A 21,015-nucleotide genomic window follows, 5' to 3' on the forward strand; every position below is an offset into this window, starting at 1 on the left:
ATTTTGAAGATTTACCTTTATTTCCCTAATTATTTGGCCTTACTTTCCCTAAAAAAGCCACATCCTCCATTTGTAAAATATAGAGCCTCCTTGGGCCATTTATGTTCTTGTACTTTTGACATTAGCCTAGGACCAGGCTTTTTGACAACATTTACACATAAATATCAATAAGCAAAAAAGTGAATGATTGATAAAACCTATTCCAACATTGCTAAGTAAGGACATAAATGGCTAAAAACTCCATAAGGTGCAATGCTACAACATGTAGGATGTAGTAAATGTGGACATGTGGGCTTACCTCCTAGTACGAGTCAACAGATAAACATATCAATACAGGTATGTTATACAGGTATTACACAGGTATATTATGATATTACACAGGTATATCACACAGGTGGGAACAACTACAATACATCATTCGGTACATCATCGGTCACTGGATCAAATTTGTTATACCAAATTAAAGTTTACAGGTAAGAAATGATTGTAACCACAAGAAAATATGGATATGCTAAACGATAAAATTATCCAAAACAGTCAGTTTTATGTTCTGTAAGTTCTAAAACCAGGTTACTTCTTAGAATGAATTTCAAGGTTAGCACTGTCACATATCTCTAGGTAAACTCTTTCTCTTTGTAAATGTCAAGGAAACACAATCAGTTTTCTTCTAAGTTTCAAACATTACACTCAACATCAGATTTTCTACTTTCTGTCAGGATATTCCAATACATTAGAGCTTTGAAATGCACCGATACCATTGGTACCTGGATATTACGTACCTGGCATGATGACTTCTGGGAAACCCATCTTACGAGACACAGGTGTGTTCTGGCCAACAAGGTGTGGAAAGTCTTCTCGCACCTGTCATACAGAGAAATTTCTGTCTTATGGAGAAATTCTTGTCATATAGAAATTAAGTAGTCAAACAGAGAGATTAAACACGCATGTTCAAATTGTTACAGAGAAACTCCAGCCATACAGAAATCAAGTGCAGTAAAATCCTGCTATGGAAAAAATCTTGTCACAGAAAACAATATACCAGTATATACAGTCATGAAATTTTCTACAGAAGGATAGATGGACCTATGGACAGGGTGATTACTGTACTGAACACACGCTCTCAGAATGCCTTAACGACACTACATCTGTCCAAAAACCTCACTTTTCATTATGAAATCTGGAATCTATCTTTCTGGATTAATGCATCATCATTGTCTTGATGGAAAAAAATACATATTGTTTGGAATATAACCTAACTGAAATGAAATTTTCAACTGTTAAATGTGAACTGACTTGTTTAGGGTCACCAGACAGGATCTTCATAGAAACCCATACACCTTGTCCTTTATGGTTAATATCCTTGGCAACGACCACCTTCCGAATCAAGCTTTCCATCGCCTCCTTTTCTCCACACCTACCAAACACACATAGTTAACATTATACAAGGCATTGACTGTTAGGTATATTGTACATGTTTCCTTAAACTTACAGGCTATCTTATTTGCAAATTTGTGTACTTCAAACTTTGACTCTTTTATCATTTAAGTATGTGAACCTACTACTGTATGGATGTTGATAAATCTTGGAAAAAAAGGAATTGCTATAATAATCGAACATTTTACAATTCTTTTGGTTTTGTTTTGTTTTTTAGACGGATCCATGATAAAAACAGGAATCCCAATAGAACTCTTTAAAAAGTAATATGGAAAGATTTCTTTCAATAGAAACTGTCTTCAGAGATCATTTTTTATACAGTTTTTATTTTGAAAGAAGTAAATGATTGAAAAAGAGAGATTATAAGTTATGAGCAAAACAAATTACCCATAATTCAACATTGGATAAAATAGACCTTGGATTTGCTGTTGAAATGGTATAAGAGAGATTGTTTCCAAACTTACTGCTGAAATGGTATAAGAGAGATTGTTTCCAGACTTACTGCTGAAATGGTATAAGAGAGATTGTTTACAGACTTACTGTTGAAATGGTATAAGAGAGAATGTTTCCAGACTTACTGCTGAAATGGTATGAAATGCTGTGTCTCCTCTGAACACTCCTGTTTGCCATTCATGATTTCTGTTATATCCAGGGCTGAAGTACAAAACATAGACAACTCGTAAGAACACAATTACATAGCATTGGTGATTTACTGATACAATGGAAGACAAAGCTGCTACTATGGTGATTTACTGATACAATGGAAGACAAAGCTGTTACCATGGTGATTTACTGATACAATGGAAGGCAAAGCTGTTACCATGGTGATTTAATGAAACAATGGAAGACAAAGCTGTTACCATGGTGATTTACTGATACAATGGGAGACAAAGCTGTTACCATGGTGATTTACTGATACAATGGGAGACAAAGCTGTTACCATGGTGATTTACTGATACAATGGAAGACAAGCTGTTACCATGGTGATTTATTGAAACAATGGAAGACAAAGCTGTTACCATGGTGATTTACTGATACAATGGGAGACAACGCTGTTACCATGGTGATTTACTGATACAATGGGAGACAAAGCTGTTACCATGGTGATTTACTGATACAATGGAAGACAAAGCTGTTACCATGGTGATTTAGCACTTTCTACGTAATTCAGCAATGCTTTCAAACCCTTTGGGGAAATTTATGTTTAGGAAATAAATTTTTCATAAAACAGTTGGATTTGTTTTCAATATTTTGCAGTAGTGATCAAAATGGTCTCAAAGGAAACCTTTTCTGACACGAGATATACCTTGGACCACAGTTGTTCTAATATCATTTTCAATGTTCTAAGGTGTTATTCTGTGTATATTACCTGCTACTCCAAATGGTCGCTTCAGCCCTTTCGTTTGTTTCTTGTCGTCTACATCTTTCGTATCCATGACCCCTGTATCAACAGGAAATGTAAACTTGACGAAGTTCTCAAAACCACACAATTTAAATAAAATCAAACATACATATACATGTTTACCTATACATCATTTTGATATACATGTATTACCTATACATCATTTTGATATACATGTATTACCTATACATCATTTTGATATACATGTATTACCTATACATCATTTTGATATACATGTATTACCTATACATCATTTTGATATACATGTATTACCTATACATCATTTTGATATACATGTATTACCTATACATCATTTTGATATACATGTATTACCTATACATCATTTTGAAGTGTTTAACTGAACTGTTTTTACAAACTAAACAGATGTCTCCATTAAGGTTTATCTTGTGCTCAACATCATAAATGCACAATTTCATTTATTTGCTTATCAATATTTTTGATAGAAAATAATATTCATCTCAAGAATGAAATCATTAAAAGTAACATGATGTAAATATGAGTGGGATTTGAGAATTTAATTGGGGGGTTTTTCCTGGAAAATTTTACCTCAAAAACTTGCAATGGGAAATATTACGAATAGAAAGGTTGAACTTTCACATGCGCCTCTGTAGTTGATAATGTTAAACATGTACTAGGTAGGTGTTTGAAGTCTTTTTTGAGATTTTGTCACTCAAGATTTCTACCCATTAAAGTTTGATAGTTTGGCAAGTATGTGTGAAACAGTATATGTACTATGTGTCATAGAATGAGCTAACTTACCTATTCTTACAATTTGAAAAACTAAAAATACTTTTTCTCGCTGTCGGTCTTTAGCACCTAAGTCCTGTAAACAGAAGTAAATACATCATTACTGTGTTGTTGTTACGACTGGCTTTTATATTGGTAAATCAGTGATTCTGAGATTGATCAGGACTACCAACAAGTAACAGGATAACCTTATCAGTTATGTGTGACATGAAAAGTAAATATAGCCAACACTGAACACCTGTAGGAAGTTCTGGAAATCAGGGAGATCAGAAATGACTATTGTATATATATCCGTTTTCATGTCAAATGTTCAAGTTCAAATTTCTAAATTATTTATAAGCGTATCACATATTAACATAAACATTGTTTTTATATAGTATAACATATAAACGACTAGTACTTAGTCAAAACTACTCACATTTGAAAATATTGATAAGACAAGTGTTTATATACAATGGTTCAGATTGGGATTTGAAATGAGACCCTCTCAATATCAGACAAATCATCTAAACAATAATCTTCACAAGTATAAATCTATCAGACTTGTACACACCAGCTACATGTGCTGTATCTGACAGTATACGTACCGTGAACACCACTTTATAATTGTTCAGCATTTCTAAGTTCTTTGGTACCCCTCCTCCCTTGGCCCATTTCACTACATAATTTTCACTGAAAAGTCAATAATATCACAGTGTTACTTTATTTCATTTTTCACATTCGTGTTCAACTTTATTTAAAACAATAACCTTTAATTACACACTCCAGAAAAGTTGTCCACACAAGTATATTTAAGTCTAAGTTTTAAAAGGTACAAATTCTCACCTGATAAATTTTCCAAATTTGGCATCATAAAGGCTCATCAAGATATCTGCATCCTCGCCGATCCGACAAACAAAATTTCTAAGTTTGACAAAAAGGTTAAAAGTGTGTGGCCATGTGAGATTGAGTCCTTCCTCCTTGCCAGTGTTTACCTGTAAATCATAAACAACAGTTATACAGGTGTGGCTTGTAATCTGGTGGAAAGTTCCGTCGATAAACTCCAAATATAACAGATCGGATCAATCTACGTTAAATACAAATTAACCACTGTCTGCCTCATAGTGGCATTGCAGTTTTATTAATTAGCATTTAATGACACACAATCAAAGTGCCCTTGGCACTGGAGGATTGGCGGCCTGAGTGTGTTTTTCTACAGATTTCAGGCTACTGTATTCATTCATGCGGAAAGAAATAAAACAAAGCTTGGCCCGTTTCGCTCCTGTTACAAAAGTGACAATAGTGTCTGTTTTACGTTTTACTTTATGACTGTTTTATACCAAAGTAATACCTGTAGCATACATTAACAACAGTACAATGCAACTTCAATGTCTTTTTTACTTCACACCATATATTCTATTCCGTCTTTACGTATTGCAGAGTTATCTTCTCTCGTGAGCAGGTATTGATTGTTACGTCATTGGTTTGTGAGAGTAACGTCATCAATTTTTGAGAAAACGACGTAATTTTCTCACACAAACAAATGGCGTAACAATCAATACCTGCTAACAAGAGAAGATACCTCTGCAATACACAAAGACGGAATACTTCGATTTGACTATGGTATGGTTTTATCTGGCATGGTTACATCATGGTAATCATCAGCAAATTGATACTCTTAACATTTATGGTAAGTTTCATTATGCTGTAACATAATTATTTTTGAAAACAGTAATAGATAAGCACAGCCATGTACAGAAAAAGTCCTATATAGAGATGTTTCGAGCTGTTGTGAATTGACATCAATGTTGTATTGTTTCCTGCCATTACTATTACCACCTGTAGATTGTATTAATTACAATAGCATGTTTTATACTGTGTTTACCTTTTCTGCTTTGATTCGATCAGCTGCAAGTTCATGCTGAAAAATTAACATTAGAAATCTGATATGAACATAAGAACTCCATAATTAGTGACAAACAGATACATAACTACGTAAACTTCTACACAACTGTACAAATTGAGAACATAATTTTCTAAGAAGTAAATGTTCATGGCGCAAAAAAATAATCTTTTTGCCAAGAATAAAGAACTTTGACTGTGAAAATATCTGAGTATACAGTAAAATGAAGATAAATAGTATTTCAATTTTACAACAGTGAATACAAACTCATTTCTTGAAGACTTGTTTTGATTAAACACTGTCTGATCAGTAAGTCAGGATCTTTGCTTACCCATTACCCAAGGTGTTAGTAAAGGAGGTGGAGTAACACTTGCCTGTTTGAAGAGATTAATAGCACTGGTTGACTCGGGGTCTAGGACATTTCCCTGATCGTCTCGGACAACAAGGTCAAGGCCAAGCATGCTAGAAAACAAAAACATTCATAGAAATAACTCAAATAGAATGAATCTACATGTTCTCTCCTTCTGGTTAGTGACAAATTGTTAAGCTTTTTAATTTATATTTCAGTACATTATTACAGGTTTGTAAAAGTTCCTCTTATTTTCTGATTTTAACTGGTGTTACTCTTCATGATTTCAAGAAGTGATGAAACAATTTATTTCAAACCATTCATTTCTTTGTAACCTGAAACCCTGACTTTGTCCAATGGCTGCAGCAGAACAAAGTTTGGACTGTTCCAAAGACTTACTCGTTCCCCAGATCAATCTTTGACGATATCTTCTGCTGTAAGTCTCGGAGCTCCTCCTGGAAATACAGTGTTTAATCCGTCAGAAAAAAACACAACCATGAACAGAATCTTCTTTTTCTGTATCTTAATCTTGTAACTTTTTCTTTTTGAAGTGGTCAAACAGACTAAGTAACTAAAAACAGATGCTTCACTAAGGATAAAAACACTGAATTGTAATGGTGAATACACCATAAAGTCTACCCCACAATGATCATTCACTAATATATAACAATCAGCATCATCAAATGAACACTTGATCACAATCAATCCTCATGCTGACCCTGACTAATGAACACTCCCTCATGAGATAACAATCGACGCTCTCTTACCGCGGTCAACTTCCTCGACATTATTTTGCGTCGCCAGTGAATTAGTTCTTGCATCATCTCCATGATTTTTCCAAAATCCTGATTTCTTTCCTGAAAAATGCAATTAACTAGAATGATATAACAACCATTTATATGAGTCAAACGATTAAATACTTACAAATACAGAGATGAAGACACAATGGTGGCTCTCGATAAGTTTATAACGGAGAATGGACAAAACTTTAATGATACCACGTCAGAGGCAGTTTCAAATAAACATGTATAAAACAAAAGACATTTTGTTATTTTTAAGCAGTTTTTATGAATTGAATACACTTAGAACAAGTCCCTTATTTATCATATAAAGTAACAGTTTCCCAGGAGTTATTAACAGTGAATCCTTCGACCCCAGTTTATATAAACATACCACAAAGTACTGTTTCCATATAACGACCCCCGACCCCAGTTTATATAAACATACCACAAAGTACTGTCTCCACATAACAACCCCCGACCCCAGTTTATAGAAACATTCCACAAAGTACTGTTTCCACATAACGACCCCTAACCCTAGTTGATATAAATATACCACACAGTACTGTTTCCACATAACGACCCCCGACCCCAGTTAATATAAACATACCACAAAGTACTGTTTCCACATAACAACCCCCGACCCCAGTTTATAGAAACATACCACAAAGTACTGTTTCCACATAACGACCCCTGACCCCAGTTAATATAAACATACCACAAAGTACTGTTTCCACATAACTACCCCCTACCCCAGTTTATATAAACATACCACAAAGTACTGTTTCCACATAACGACCCCTAACCCTAGTTGATATAAATATACCACACAGTACTGTTTCCACATAACGACCCCCGACCCCAGTTATTAAAAACATACCACAAAGTGCTGTTTCCACATAACGACCCCCTAGCCCTAGTTTATATAAACATACCACAAAGTACTGTTTCCAAAAACGACCCCTTACCCTAGTTGATATAAACATACCACAAAGTACTGTTTCCACATAATGACCAATGTCCACAGTTGATATAAACTTACCACAAAGTACTGTTTCCACATAACGCCCCCGACCACAGTTCATGTAAACATACCACAAAGTACTGTTTCCACATAACGACCCCTAACCTTAGTTGATATAAACATACCACAAAGTACTGTTTCCACATAACAACCCCCCAACCTAGTTGATATAAACATACCACAAAGCACTGTTTCCACATAACGACCCCTAACCCTAGTTTATATAAACATACCACAAAGTACTGTTTCCACATAACAACCCCCGACCACAGTTGATATAAACATACCACAAAGTACTGTTTCCACATAACAACCCTCCGACCACAGTTGAGATAAACATACTACAAAGTACTGTTTCCATATAACGCCCCTCGATCGCGACCACAGTTGATATAAACATACCACAAAGTACTGTTTCCACATAACGACCCCCGACCCCAGTTTATATAAACATACTACAAAGTACTGTTTCCATATAACACCCCCTGATCGCGACTACAGTTGACATAAACATACCACAAAGTACTGTTTCCACATAACAACCCCCGACCCTAGTTGATATAAACATACCACAAAGTACTGTTTCCACATAACATGCCATTCTCGTAGTACAGAGTTGATCTCCTGGGACAATGGCAGCTCCTTTGGTGCAATGGTCTCAAGTGAGCTGAAAATTGCAACATGAAAAATTAATTCTGTCATTAATCTAACTCAGCAACAAAACCCATAATTGTCCTATAACATAGCGCTCTAACAATATCTTGTAGTAGTGATATTTATTGGCAATACATTGTGGTCAATTCAACACACTGACACTGAAAACAGCATTTTGAATGTTAAGGATCCTGGTCCCACTGGTGGTAAGTTTGAATGTTAAGGATCCTGGTCCCACTGGTGGTAAATCACTAGAGAATTCCAGTGTGGTTTTATGTGCACTAACCTCCCCTACTTTTGTTCTGGATTTAACCGACTGTTGCACAATTTAGCTGGGACACTTTCGTTAGCTCAGTTGGTCAAATTTAAAGTAACAGAATAACAATATGAGGCTCAGTGTTTGATTCCTGGTCTATCCCCGCTGCTTTTTACACTCTAAACACTTCAGTTGTTCATATTTTGTTTATTTCGTCTTCATTATTTTTTATAAAAGCAAGATCTGGTCTTCTTTTCAGCAATGAATTATTAAAGCTATAATAATGCCAGAGGAACAGTTTCCATGGCTAAGTTACAGTTTTTGGCAGTGACACAGGGATCCTAAATTGTTTTTTCAAAAACATGTAACGTAACCCTGTGACCTTTACACATAACTCTGCTATATTGATGATAATCAACATAATCCAGATTTGATATGCATGTCATATACATCTTTTCGACTATATTTATATGTATGCATTAGGATAAGATAAAGGTAGGGCTATGAGTACATTTTTATATATAACCCATGTTGATGTGTTCAAATTTGTACTCAAAAACATTTTTATGAATAGCAGCACCGGCGTGGGTTTTATAAATGTTCAGCTTTACTTACAAATGTATCAAGGTCTAGTAACATATAGTATATGTATTTACATATAGATCAATTATAACATTAATCATCATGTTATACAAATAACTCATGAGTTGACACCATGCATCTTTTCTCAATAAAACATAATTATTGTATATTTATTTCTATATATAAAAAAAAAAATTGCCTTTCCTTATGATGTTATAGACTGGTAATATACCGGTAAGGTAATGTACCAGTAAGGTAATGTCAGTCATCCCATATATAGACACAGTCAAGTTGTATTTTGAGATGACCCCTTATATTACCTGGTAGTAAGTTATATTTTATATTTTGAGATGACCCCTTACCCTGTAGTAAGCACAGCTGCTTCCTTTATATGTACATAGGTTTTGGGAAATACCCCTCGCTGGTTCTTGTTCCGCGTGGTGTAGCCCCAGTACCATCCTAAAAATAAAAATATTCACACTTAACATTCTGAGATGACCTAGATAATCTAAGTATATATTTGCATGTATAAAAACTCAGAGCACATCTGAAGTCAAGTACACGTAATTTATACAAAACACAAGGAAGTATCATGCTAACCTGGTTCTAAGAAAAAAGAGAATGTTTTCAGAATTGAAATAAACAACAGGGAAACTTTGTATTGATGCAACTTACATTTTCTAAAGCTGTTGAAATTCTTAATTATAAAACATTTCATTACTGTATCTGTCCTGAGAAAGGTCTTAATTATAAAACATTTCATTACTGTATCTGTCCTGAGAAAACCTTGTAAGTCCTCAGAAAGGAGTTATATGATATCTAAATGTTTTCCATTTGTAAGTTAAAAGGAGTGGGCTTATTATTGAACATAGTTATCTATCACTTTTACAGGGACGTATCACTTGCCCTCATAGATCTTTTTTATTCTATTCTTAATTTTTCGGTTTGGTTTAATAATACAATAATGTAAATGAATTTTATATAATATAGGACCTCAGCTACCATGAGTCACGGAACTTTATTGTCAGTCAATCGACATGAGTTTTCCTCCCAAAAAGTTTCATAGCAATCGGTCTGATAGTTTTAGAGATGTGTACATGTCTGGACATGTACAGTACTCCAAACTCCGCAGCACAAAAAGAGCAATAACTCTTAGAAAACAATTGAAACTAAAAACTTTGCACAACTTCATGTACATAAGGAACCAACCATGTGTAAACAGTTTTATTGATGGAATTGTCTGGACATACTTTTCCTACAGACAGATGGGCTGTACATATATAACTGTAGTGATAAAGGCTGGGGTGTAACATCCTATTTATGCAATTATACTGTAATGACATGTTGTAGACAAGGAATTAGTGTTCCTGAATACATCCAACCTTTTCCCCTAACTACAAATGGATACATCCAACCTTTCCCCCTTAACTTCTAATGGATACATCCAACCTTTCCCCCCTAACTACAAATGGATACATCCAACCTTTCCCCCTAACTTCAAATGGATACATCCAACCTTTCCCCCTTAACTGCTAATGGATACATCCAACCTTTCCCCCTAACTTCAAATGGATACATCCAACCTTTCCCCCCTAACTACAAATGGATACATGCAACCTTTCCCCCCTAACTACAAATGGATATATCCAACCTTTCCCCCCTAACTACAAATAGATACATCCAACCTTTTCCCCCTAACTACAAATGGATACATCCAACCTTTCCCCCCTAACTACAAATGGATGCATCCAACCTTTACCCCTAACTACATCATATGTAATCCTCCATACATCTCAATCAACTTATCAAATTGTCCTACATGGGGATGGGAGGAAGGCTGTACCTGACCTCTGACCCTATAAATTCTCAGTCTGACAATGAGACCCAGACCAGTGGTTTACTGACAGATCGACAGAGCATGTAAGATTGAAGATGACACTGTCACAGATCAGCATTGCACAGTCACCACATATACATGTATATAAAGAAATATATAAGCTCATTAATCATGGCCAGCCTCCAATAATACAAAAAACCTAACACACATGTATACATATGCTCTTAATATGTGTACCAGGAAATCATCACATACATGTACTTTCCTATTCTGTTTTAGTAGAATGATACACATATTTCTGGCCTTTTTTGTAAACTTACATGATAAATTATTCAGTCTGTTTAAGTTGTTAGATGTACGTTTAGGTTCAAGTAAATACAGAAACAAGAATGTTCTGGTTTTATCCTGATTGCTGTTAAACTGTAAATAGGTGCATGTACTTCCTCATCAATATGTGTCCACCCTTTCTTTCTGTTCGAACACTATAGAACTGTACATAAAATACTGACAGGATTGTTTTCCTACAGCACTGTATTTAATTGCATTATGACAGGTATCCACATGGCTCTCAAATGACAGGTATCAATGTAGCTCTCAAATGTCAGGTATCCATGTAGCTCTCTAATGTCAGGTATCCATGTAGCTCTCTAGTGTCAGGTATCCACATAGCTCTCTAATGTCAGGTATCAACATGGCACTCCAATGTCAGGTATCAACATGGTTCTCCTATGTCAGGTATCCACATTGCTCTCTAATGTCAGGTATCCACATGGCTCTCTAATGTCAGGTATCCAATTAGCTCTCCAATGTCAGGTATCCATATAGCTCTCTAGTGTCAGGTATCCACATAGCTCTCTCATGTCAGGTATCCATATGGTTCTCCTATGTCAGGTATCCACATAGCTATAATGTCAGGTATCCACATGGTTCTCTATCCACATAGCTCTTTAATGTCAGGTATCCACATGACTCTCTAATGTCAGGTATCCACATGGCTTTCAAATGTCAGGTATCACCATGGCTCTCAAATGTCAGGTATCCACATGGCTCTCAAATGTCAGCTATCCACATGGTTCTCCTATGTCAGCTATCCACATACATGGCTCTCCAATGTCAGGTATCCACATAGCTCTCTAATGTCAGGTATTCACATGGCTCTCTAATGTCAGGTATCCACATGGCTCTCCAATGTCAGGTATCCACATAGCTCTCCAATGTCAGATATCCACATGGCTCTCTAATGTCAGGTATCCATATGGCTCTCTGATGTCATGTATCTACAAAGCTTTCATATGTCAGGTATCCACATAGCTCTCCAATGTCAGGTATCCACATAGTTCTCATATGTCAGGTACATTGTATCTACATAGCTCTTCAATGTCAAGTATCCACATAGCTCTCTAATGTCAAGTATCCACATAGCTCTTCAATGTCAGGTATCCACATATCTCTCCAATGTCAGGTATCCTCATAGCTCTTCAATGTCAGGTATCCACATATCTCTCCAATGTCAGGTATCCACATATCTCTCCAATGTCAGGTATCCTCATAGCTCTTTAATGTCAGGTATTCACAAAGCTCTACTATGTCAGGTATCCACATAACTCTCCAATTTCAAGTATCCACATGGCTCTCCAATGTCAGGTATCCACATAGCTCTCAAATGTCAGGTATTCACAAAGCTCTCCTATGTCAGGTATCCATATAGCTCCCCAATGTCAAGTATCCCCATGGCTCTCCAGTGTCAGGTATCCACATAGCTCTCCAATGTCAGGTATCCACATATCTCTCTAATGACAGGTATTCACAAAGCTCTCCAATGTCAGGTATCCACATGACTCTCTAATGTCAGGTATCCACATAGCTCTCTAATGTCAGGTATCCACATGGCTCTCCAATGTCAGGTATCCACATAGCTCTCTAATGTCAAGTATCCACATGGCTCTCTAATGTCAGGTATTCACAAAGCTCTCCTATGTCAGGTATCCACATAGCTCTATAATGTCAGGTATCCACATGGTTCTCATATGTCAGGTATTCACAAAGCTCTCCTATGTCAGGTATCCTCATAGCTCTTAAATGTCAGGTATACACAAAGCTCTACTATGTCAGGTATCCACATAGCTCTCCAATGTCAAGTATCCACATGGCTCTCCAATGTCAGGTATCCACATAGCTCTCCAATGTCAGGTATTCACATGAATCTCAAATGTCAGGTATCCACATGGTTCTCATATGTCAGGTATCCACAAAGCTCTCCTATGTCAGGTATCCACATGGCTCTCCAATGTCAGGTATCCACATAGCTCTCCAATGTCAGGTATCCACATGAATCTCAAATGTCAGGTATCCACATGGTTCTCATATGTCAGGTATCCACAAAGCTCTCCTATGTCAGGTATCCACATAGCTCTCCAATGTCAGGTATCCACATAGCTCTCCTATGTCAGGTATCCACATGGCTCTCCAATGTCAGGTATCCACATGGCTCTCCAATTTCAGGTATCCACATGGTTCTCATATGTCAGGTATCCACAAAGCTCTCCAATGTCAGGTATTTACAAAGCTCTCATATGTCAGGTATCCACATAGCTCTATAATGTCAGGTATCCACATAGCTCTATAATGTCAGGTATCCACAAAGCTCTCCTATGTCAGGTGTCCACATAGCTCTCTAATGTCAGGTATCCACATAGCTCTCTAATGTCAGGTATCCACAATTATAATGATAATTTTTAATCAAGATGAACAATCTTTGAAATATAAAGCATGTCTCAGAGTTGATGTTTCTTGTTTAAAAAAACAGTCTCATGTTTCAGGATTAATTATTACTGAGCCTGAGGGAGTAAGATGTTAGCAAATTTCTATAGGGATGTTTCATGTTACAGGAATGTTTTTGGTGCGTAAGATGAGTATTAGTAAGAGTTTACTCTTACAAATGCAAGTGCAAAAATCTAACTTGTAGAAAAAATGCAAATACATGTACTGCCAATTTTCTCTGTCTATAATTTTTACTGCAGTCTTCACTGATGAAAATATGCATTGGAAAATCCATGTGTCATGAATATGAAGCTTGGTACAAGTGTGTCTCCAACTATACTGTATAAAGAAGTTAGGTACACATATCGGTACAGGGTTTATATCCCTAACGTGCACTGGGAACTAGAATGTTTGCCACGCGCACCTGTTATTAATCTAACAAATCATCATGTTAAATGGAAAAAACAAGCAATTTTCTCAACTCACTGATAAGAGAATAAAGGTAACCATGGAAACGTGAATAACTGATTGATGGGATGTCGCCAGACAGATAACCAACACATTCTCATGGCCCCACTTAAACTCCCACAGGACACCAGGATCAATAAGGGATCCTTTTCTAACTTAAAGTTTAAATTTAATTGCATTTTATTGGAGGGAAATCAATAAAGGAGAAAATATAACCAAGGTAATATGACCAGGGACTCTGGTGAAGTATCCTCATGATCATCAGGTTCATTGATTTATAGTAATTATCTGATGTGTGATATAAATCAGCAAAGCCGGTCATCTATGTTACATTGAAACACATTAAATATGTACATTATCAGTGAACAGACTCATTTCAAAAACCTCCTTGGCTTGTGTGATTATTTAGGGTTCATGTATTTCCTGGATGTTTTGAGAATAACATGAATAAGAAAGAATCAGCATTATAAATTGATGTGTAAAAATCCATCTTTTTTTCCCTTTATTTTCAAAAAAAAGATTAATATTTAAAGTATCTATCATTTTTTTTTTTTATGAGATTTGGTCCTAAACATATGTTTAGGCAAGATATATACAAAGATATGCAATTATATGACATCAACTTCAAATTAAGGGAAAACATATTTTTTCATTTTCATTTTTAATTGTTAATCCTATGATGTTGCTTTAGATATTGTAGCATGCATCAGGCCAATCATCATTATTGTAAGGTCATTACTGAACTAGCATGCATCAGGCCTGCAATCCTCATTATTGTAAGGTCATTCCTAAAATAGCATGAAATCAAAACTATATATACATATAGGTCATTAATTACTGAAATAGCAAGAAATAGAAATCATAACTATTTATACATATATAGGTCATTACTGAAATAGCAAGAAACCAAAAATATATATACATAGGTCATCACTGAAATAACAAGAAATCATTGATATATTGTTAAGCTAATTTCCCCACAGCCAATTCAATGAATGTATGTGTATACATATATATACAATATATATGAATATTGGGATTCCTGTAAGATATGTATTTTATACAAGGTACTTTCAAATTACTATGACAATTTCTTCCCTACCAGAGTATACATATATATGTACTCCCGTTCACCTCTGGGTGCCCTACATACACACACTACTTGCTAGGACAAAAGTATTGATCTAAAGCTATTATCGTTTATAGCTTTGTACCACATGTAACCTCTTCAACAATTTATCAACCATTACATATACCTGCAGTTTTTCCTTTTAAATTCTATACTGACTTCATGTGTGTTTACTACGTATATATATACATTGTATATACAACATCAGCGTTTTTATTACCATATCAAAAAGGCATGGTATCTCACTTTTGGACAAATATTAGTATAAAAATAAACAAAGGGCTATAACTCTGTATTTATCAGGGCATATCCAGTTCACAACTCTCTGCCATCTCAAGAGGTACTCTGATACTGGCGTACAAATTTCACAATGGTAGGTGATAGAACATTCACTCTAGGTGGTGAAAGGTGAACAAAGGGTCATAACTGTTTATATATTGGGGCAAACGACTCCCGTATACAACATCCTATGACATACTCCTATACAATATTTGGCACTGAAGGTGACAAGCTATTATATGAGATCTACTTGCAATGGAAAAAAAGATTGCAAACTTATCAATATTAGGTTCTCTCCACTCGCTTCTGCAGGGGACTATAAAAACCTTGAATGATTTTCAATGTTGCGATGTTTATGATTACGAACTGTAAAAAAAAAAAAAAAAAAAAAAAAAAAAAAAAGTTTAAAGCTAGCAGTGGGGCCTTTCAGTTTAATTTGGAACAGAACATAAAACTTTCAGGTTGAGAAATTAAAATTGAGAATGTCTTAAACAATTAAAGTACAGCACAAACATATTAAAATTCTGTTTGAATTTTGAAATATATCCTAAAGATTAACTTATAAGGCTGAGATCATCTTAAGTGTTTAATTAAGGTTCCTTGGAGCTAGAGTACTAGTTCATGCTATAACATATTCATTGAACAAAATACGCCACAAGCCACCAGAACAATGTACATCAGTATATACCACATCATGACCAGGTACAGACACAAGCCACCAGAACAATGTACATCTGTATATACCACATCATGGCCAGGTACAGACACAAGCCACCAGAACAATGTACATCTGTATATACCACATCATGACCAGGTACAGACACAAGCCACCAGAACAATGTACATCTGTATATACCACATCATGACCAGGTACAGACACAAGCCACCAGAACAATGTACATCTGTATATACCACATCATGACCAGGTACAGACACAAGCCACCAGAACAATGTACATCTGTATATACCACATCATGACCAGGTACAGACACAAGCCACCAGAACAATGTACATCTGTATATACCACATCATGACCAGGTACAGACACAAGCCACCAGAACAATGTACATCTGTATATACCACATCATGACCAGGTACAGACACAAGCCACCAGAACAATGTACATCTGTATATACCACATCATGACCAGGTACAGACACAAGCCACCAGAACAATGTACATCTGTATATACCACATCATGACCAGGTACAGACACAAGCCACCAGAACAATGTACATCTGTATATACCACATCATGACCAGGTACAGACACAAGCCACCAGAACAATGTACATCTGTATATACCACATCATGACCAGGTACAGACACAAGCCACCAGAACAATGTACATCTGTATATACCACATCATGACCAGGTACAGACACAAGCCACCAGAACAATGTACATCTGTATATACCACATCATGACCAGGTACAGACACAAGCCACCAGAACAATGTACATCTGTATATACCACATCATGACCAGGTACAGACACAAGCCACCAGAACAATGTACATCTGTATATACCACATCATGACCAGGTACAGACACAAGCCACCAGAACAATGTACATCTGTATATACCACATCATGACCAGGTACAGACACAAGCCACCAGAACAATGTACATCTGTATATACCACATCATGACCAGGTACAGACACAAGCCACCAGAACAATGTACATCTGTATATACCACATCATGACCAGGTACAGACACAAGCCACCAGAACAATGTACATCTGTATATACCACATCATGACCAGGTACAGACACAAGCCACCAGAACAATGTACATCTGTATATACCACATCATGACCAGGTACAGACACAAGCCACCAGAACAATGTACATCTGTATATACCACATCATGACCAGGTACAGACACAAGCCACCAGAACAATGTACATCTGTATATACCACATCATGACCAGGTACAGACACAAGCCACCAGAACAATGTACATCTGTATATACCACATCATGACCAGGTACAGACACAAGCCACCAGAACAATGTACATCTGTATATACCACATCATGACCAGGTACAGACACAAGCCACCAGAACAATGTACATCTGTATATACCACATCATGACCAGGTACAGACACAAGCCACCAGAACAATGTACATCTGTATATACCACATCATGACCAGGTACAGACACAAGCCACCAGAACAATGTACATCTGTATATACCACATCATGACCAGGTACAGACACAAGCCACCAGAACAATGTACATCTGTATATACCACATCACGACCAGGTACAGACACAAGCCACCAGAACAATGTACATCTGTATATACCACATCACGACCAGGTACAGACACAAGCCACCAGAACAATGTACATATGTATATACCACATCATAACCAGGTACAGACACAAGCCACCAGAACAATGTACATATGTATATACCACATCATGACCAGGTACAGACACTAAACCAGTAACCATCAACCGTGTCAAGTGGACAAACAGCTGACATCATTGAAAACAGTCCGGCCAACCAGACCAGACACTTATTGATATAATCGTTTATCGATTTTGACACAAACTTTCAGATGGAATATATTTTGTCTGGCCTAAGAACTTCAGCAGCAGGACACTAGCTGCAGTTAAAGTTGCTTAAATGAATCTGTTTATTTACAAAGTAACAATTTAACAAAATCTGCAAAAAACATAAATATATTGCCATGTAGTAAAACAACAAATAATGTTTTTTTACCTCCAAAGAACATATCCGCAATATATATCAAAAACTGTCTATACACCAAAAAGACAATCGCTAACAGATCAGGGAGGTTTGGACCGATGGCTGTAAACAGAAAAATCTTCAGTATTGACTGTGGGAGATTTGGACTGATGGCTATAAACAAAGAAATCTTCAGTATTGACAGTGAAAGGTTTGGACTGATGGCTGTAAACATAGATAAATCTTCAGTATTGACTGTGGGAGGTTTGGACTTCTTCAGTATTGACTGTGGGAGATTTGGACTGATGGCTATAAACACAGAAATCTTCAGTATTGACAGTGAAAGGTTTGGACTGATGGCAGTTAACAAGAGAGAAATCTTCAGTATTGACTGTGGGAGGTTTGGACTGATGGCTAAAAACAGAGGGAAATCTTCAGTATTGACCCTGGGAGGTTTGGACTGATGACTGTAAACAGAGGGAAATCTTCAGTATTGACTGTGGGAGGTTTGGACTGATGGCTAAAAACAGAGGGAAATCTTCAGTATTGACCCTGGGAGGTTTGGACTGATGGCTGTAAACATAGAGATGATGGCTATAAACAAAGAAATCTTCAGTATTGACAGTGAAAGGTTTTGACTGATGGCTGTAAACATAGAGAAATCTTCAGTATTGACTGGGGGAGGTTTGGACTGATGGCTAAAAACAGAGGGAAAACTTCAGTATTGACCCTGGGAGGTTTGGACTGATGACTGTAAACAGAGGGAAATCTTCAGTATTGACTGTGGGAGGTTTGGACTGATGGCTAAAAACAGAGGGAAAACTTCAGTATTGACCCTGGGAGGTTTGGACTGATGACTGTAAACAGAGGGAAATCTTCAGTATTGACTGTGGGAGGGTTGGACTGATGGCTGTAAACATAGAGAAATCTTCAGTATTGACTGGGGGAGGTTTGGACTGATGGCTAAAAACAGAGGGAAATCTTCAGTATTGACCCTGGGAGGTTTGGACTGATGGCTGTAAACATAGAGAAATCTTCAGTATTGACAGTGAAAGGTTTGGACTGATGGCTGTAAACATAGATAAATCTTCAGTATTGACTGTGGGAGGTTTGGACCGATGGCTGTAAACAGAGAAATCTTCAGTATTGACTGTGGGAGGTTTGGACTTCTTCAGTATTGACTGTGGGAGATTTGGACTGATGGCTATAAACAAAGAAATCTTCAGTATTGACAGTGAAAGGTTTTGACTGATGGCTGTAAACATAGAGAAATCTTCAGTATTGACTGTGGGAGGGTTGGACTGATGGCTGTAAACATAGAGAAATCTTCAGTATTGACTGGGGGAGGTTTGGACTGATGGCTAAAAACAGAGGGAAATCTTCAGTATTGACCCTGGGAGGTTTGGACTGATGACTGTAAACAGAGGGAAATCTTCAGTATTGACTGTGGGAGGTTTGGACTTCTTCAGTATTGACTGTGGGAGATTTGGACTGATGGCTATAAACAAAGAAATCTTCAGTATTGACAGTGAAAGGTTTGGACTGATGGCTGTAAACATAGATAAATCTTCAGTATTGACTGTGGGAGGTTTGGACTGATGGCTAAAAACAGAGGGAAAACTTCAGTATTGACCCTGGGAGGTTTGGACTGATGGCTGTAAACAGAGGGAAATATTCAGTATTGACTGTGGGAGGTTTGGACGGATGTCTGTAAACAAAGAAATCTTCAGTATTGACTGTGGGAGGTTTGGACGGATGGCTGTAAACAAAGAAATCTTCAGTATTGACTGTGGGAGGTTTGGACTGATGGCTAAAAACAGAGGGAAATCTTCAGTATTGACCCTGGGAGGTTTGGACTGATGGCTGTAAACAGAGGGAAATCTTCAGTATTGACTGTGGGAGGTTTGGACTGATGGCTGTAAACATAGAGAAATCTTCAGTATTGACAGTGAAAGGTTTGGACTGATGGCAGTTAACAAGAGAGAAATCTTCAGTATTGACTGTGGGAGGTTTGGACTGATGGCTGTAAACAGAGAAATCTTCAGTATTGACTGTGGGAGGTTTGGACCGATGGCTGTAAACAGAGGGAAGTCTTCAGTATTGACAGTGAAAGGTTTGGACTGATGGCTGTAAACATAGAGAAATCTTCAGTATTGACTGTGGGAGGTTTGGACTGATGGCTGTAAACAGAGAGAAATCCTCAGTATTGACTGTGGGAGATTTTGACAAATAGCTGTAAACATAGAAAAATCTTCAGTAATGACTGTGTGGGAGGTTTGGACTGATGGCTGTAAACATAGAGAAAACTTCAGTATTGACTGTGGGAGGTTTGGACTAATGGCTGTAAACAGAGAGAAATCTTTAGTATTGACTGTGGGAGATTTAGACAGATGGCTGTAAACAGTAATATACATTATTGACTGTGGGAGGTTTGGACCTTACTGATCAAAAGTTAATACAGATCAGGGATCCAGTTGGACATAGCTCTATATATATACACTGGCCCACACAAGTTAATACTTCCTTTGACCCACACCAACTAATGTGTTAATACCAAGATAATGTACTTGAACCCCATGTGTACTTACTGCCCATTTCCTCTGTTTGTATACATTGACAGGCTGAAATGATGGTACTTAATACATACAAGGGATGAGGCTATTTCCTCTGTTGTGTGTACAGGGTGATGGATTATACTTAATCTATGTGTG

At 36.8% G+C, this 21,015-nt stretch overlaps 1 protein-coding gene across 11 annotated transcripts in view; it reads right to left on the reverse strand.

Annotated features, from left to right (window-relative positions):
- Positions 1-21,015, reverse strand: part of LOC110464388 (dedicator of cytokinesis protein 1-like) — a 98,832-nt gene that overhangs the window by 73,506 nt on the left and 4,311 nt on the right. For 9 of the 11 annotated variants that reach the window (XM_021519664.1, XM_021519601.1, XM_021519609.1 and 6 more), the window contains exons 3-15: positions 9,493-9,589; positions 8,209-8,305; positions 6,603-6,692; positions 6,235-6,290; positions 5,861-5,948; positions 5,469-5,504; positions 4,430-4,578; positions 4,192-4,276; positions 3,617-3,680; positions 2,804-2,875; positions 2,013-2,088; positions 1,294-1,414; positions 780-861 (exon numbers count right to left, since the gene is read on the reverse strand). In XM_021519664.1, coding sequence (XP_021375339.1) covers positions 780-861; positions 1,294-1,414; positions 2,013-2,088; positions 2,804-2,875; positions 3,617-3,680; positions 4,192-4,276; positions 4,430-4,578; positions 5,469-5,504; positions 5,861-5,948; positions 6,235-6,290; positions 6,603-6,692; positions 8,209-8,305; positions 9,493-9,589 — 1,113 coding nt within the window. Of the gene's footprint in view, positions 1-779; positions 862-1,293; positions 1,415-2,012; positions 2,089-2,803; positions 2,876-3,616; positions 3,681-4,191; positions 4,277-4,429; positions 4,579-5,468; positions 5,505-5,860; positions 5,949-6,234; positions 6,291-6,602; positions 6,693-7,062; positions 7,068-7,116; positions 7,135-8,208; positions 8,306-9,492; positions 9,590-21,015 lie in introns of those variants that run through there. The other 2 variants (XM_021519650.1, XM_021519658.1) reach the window with 2 other exon arrangements.

Source organism: Mizuhopecten yessoensis, unplaced genomic scaffold (assembly GCF_002113885.1).
Source record: "Mizuhopecten yessoensis strain PY_sf001 unplaced genomic scaffold, ASM211388v2 scaffold1539, whole genome shotgun sequence".
NCBI classification, from domain to species: Eukaryota; Metazoa; Mollusca; class Bivalvia; order Pectinida; family Pectinidae; genus Mizuhopecten; species Mizuhopecten yessoensis.